This window comes from Volvox carteri (genome assembly GCF_000143455.1).
Source record: "Volvox carteri f. nagariensis unplaced genomic scaffold VOLCAscaffold_149, whole genome shotgun sequence".
Lineage (NCBI taxonomy): Eukaryota > Viridiplantae > Chlorophyta > Chlorophyceae > Chlamydomonadales > Volvocaceae > Volvox > Volvox carteri.
The window spans coordinates 1-2,283 of record NW_003307692.1 but is presented as its reverse complement, the minus strand read 5'-3'; the positions used below and the strand labels follow the sequence as shown (position 1 = coordinate 2,283).

The following is a 2,283-nucleotide window of genomic DNA, read 5'->3' as shown; positions in this document are numbered from 1 at the left end:
CTCCGCACAGCTGCCCATGTGGATGTTGCCGTACGGGTCCCACAGACCGTCCTTGACAAGACCGTCCACAACGGAGCCGTCGCCTGAACATCAGTGAACATCAACAACAGGAAACATCAGCACGACACAATAACAAAATATCATCAAAAAGAGCTACATCACCAGCGGCCCCCCCCTACTACCACCGCTACCACCGCACACATGGGCCCTCGCTCTGTCACTATGCCACAACAAACCTGCTCCCCTTCCTCACCCAACTAACCCACCTGCCCTGTCCTTCCCACGCCTTCGTCTTATTGCCCGCGGCGCCGCAGCGCCCAGCAACACCCGCAAACACCACCTCACAGCATCACCACCACCTTCGCCATTTCCCTCATCGCGGCTCACTAAAACCACTAATCACAGCGCCTTTCACAGCACCAAGGGGCACATCGCTTTCTTTTGGCTTCTGGAGTACCTCTTTTTGACGCGAGCTTCTGCCGTCCGCATTGGCCTCCTTACCGAAGATTAAATCATTAAACGAAAAACACGTACACGCAACCCCCCATACACACACACACGCACGTACCAACCCCTTCCCCCCTATGGCGCACTCTATGGAGACACCCACCCAGTCTCAGGCCCTTCCTGGCCCCGGGCAGGTAATGTGGGGCGTTACTCATGCTCTCCATGCCGCCAGCCACAATGACGTCAGCAGAGCCTGAACGCAACCGGGTGTGGGTGGGGGCCGGGGGGGGTCCGGGGGAAGGGTTGCGCGGTGGGGGAAGGGTTGCGCGGTGGCGATGAAACGGGGGTTGGACTTGGAGGAGACTCTGCCTCTTCCTCTTCCTCTTCGCCCCGCACTCTTCTAACCACCCAGCAACCGAACCCTAACGACAAACGACTAACAACCCTATTCCGCCGCGGAAACCTTACCCGCCATGATCGCCTGTGCCGCCAGCATCACCGCCTTCAGCCCCGAGGAGCATACCTTGTTCACCAGCGTGCAGGGGGTGCTGGGGGGGAGCCCGGCACCGAGGGCCGCCTGGGTGGCGGGAGCCTGATTCCGCAGGGGGAGGGAAAGGAGGTGGGGGAAGGTTGAAAACCCACACGCTCACACTTGGTGGGCGAGGAAAAGGGTGAAACGCACAAGGGGGTTGTCGGTGACGTGTCCAATCGATGCGGGCTTATATCTGTCTGAGGATTTGACAGCAGCAGACAGCAGCTGCAGCAGCAGCAGCAGCAGGAGGGTCGCACCTGGCCGAGGTTCGCGGATATAACATTGCCAAAGATAACCTCATCGACATCTTCCGGCCGCACACCGGCCCGCTCCAGGGCTCCTAGAAGTGGAACAAGGGCACCATGATATCATCCTAGATTTGTTGAGGAGGTAAGGACGCCAAAGGTAGAGGAAATAACAGAATTCTGTCAAGTTCATAAAGTTCTTACTAAGAGGCAGATTCCATCGTTGGCTGCATTGGCGTGACACAGGACGGGCGTGAGTTAGGGCATCAACTAGTCTACGGGTTGAAATAAGCCTGACATGCTTTCATGAGATCGCAAGGGCATGCAGTCAATTCCACTCAGCCAATCCATTATAAGAGTAGAGAAACGTCGGCACCGCCTAACTGTTCCGGTACTGTCACAAGCTGTAATTCGATCAAGAAAGGTGCTTTGCTTCTGCCTGGGATTGCAAACACATTTCAGTAGCCACAGCGCAAGGCTCACCGCGTATAGCAAACGCCCCAAGCTCCATTGCGGTATAAGATGACAAAGCTCCCTGGAAGGCACCTAAGGGTGTCCTTACAGCGCTAACAATGCAAGGAGTCCGTGGCGTTAGGGCCGCCATGTTTTCCGACATTAGGGCACCAGGTGGGTTGCAGAGCGCGGCGACCAACTGCAAATCGAGTGGTTACCGCAGAGCTTGGGAACACGTTTATGTTCACGTACATACTCCAGAGGGTAAAGTTCCCAATTACTCATACCTCAAAGGTCACGTCCTGCCCTCGGACTTGTGTCTCATTCCGACCGTTGGTTCGGTAAACATCTGTACCTGCCTGCATGTCACGAACATAACGCACTTTGCAACTTGTATGCTTGTCCCCAATCCAGTACTGAAGGGATTACGCTTGCTTGTAAACTTTTTTTTTGCCCGTTTACGTTTACAAGCTTCATGCTTGTACGGTCCAGACGAGCCAAAAGGCTCATGAACCGCCAAATTGGAAACAGGACTCAAAAAAGAAAAAATGCTAATACCCAACAATATCAGATTGATTAATCTTCAACGTACTGCAACCTGCATCT

The 2,283-nt window shown here is 54.6% G+C and overlaps 1 protein-coding gene across 1 annotated transcript in view; it reads right to left on the bottom strand.

Annotated features, from left to right (window-relative positions):
• Positions 1 to 1,828, bottom strand: part of VOLCADRAFT_84837 (uncharacterized protein) — a gene marked incomplete at its 5' end in the record, with an annotated part of 18,830 nt that extends 17,002 nt beyond the window's left edge. The window contains 4 exons of the mRNA XM_002959260.1: positions 611 to 700; positions 916 to 1,039; positions 1,237 to 1,319; positions 1,708 to 1,828. Of these exons, the coding sequence (XP_002959306.1) occupies positions 611 to 700; positions 916 to 1,039; positions 1,237 to 1,319; positions 1,708 to 1,828 (418 nt within the window). The remainder of the gene's footprint in view (positions 1 to 610; positions 701 to 915; positions 1,040 to 1,236; positions 1,320 to 1,707) is intronic.
• Positions 1,829 to 2,283: the final 455 nt, after the last annotated feature.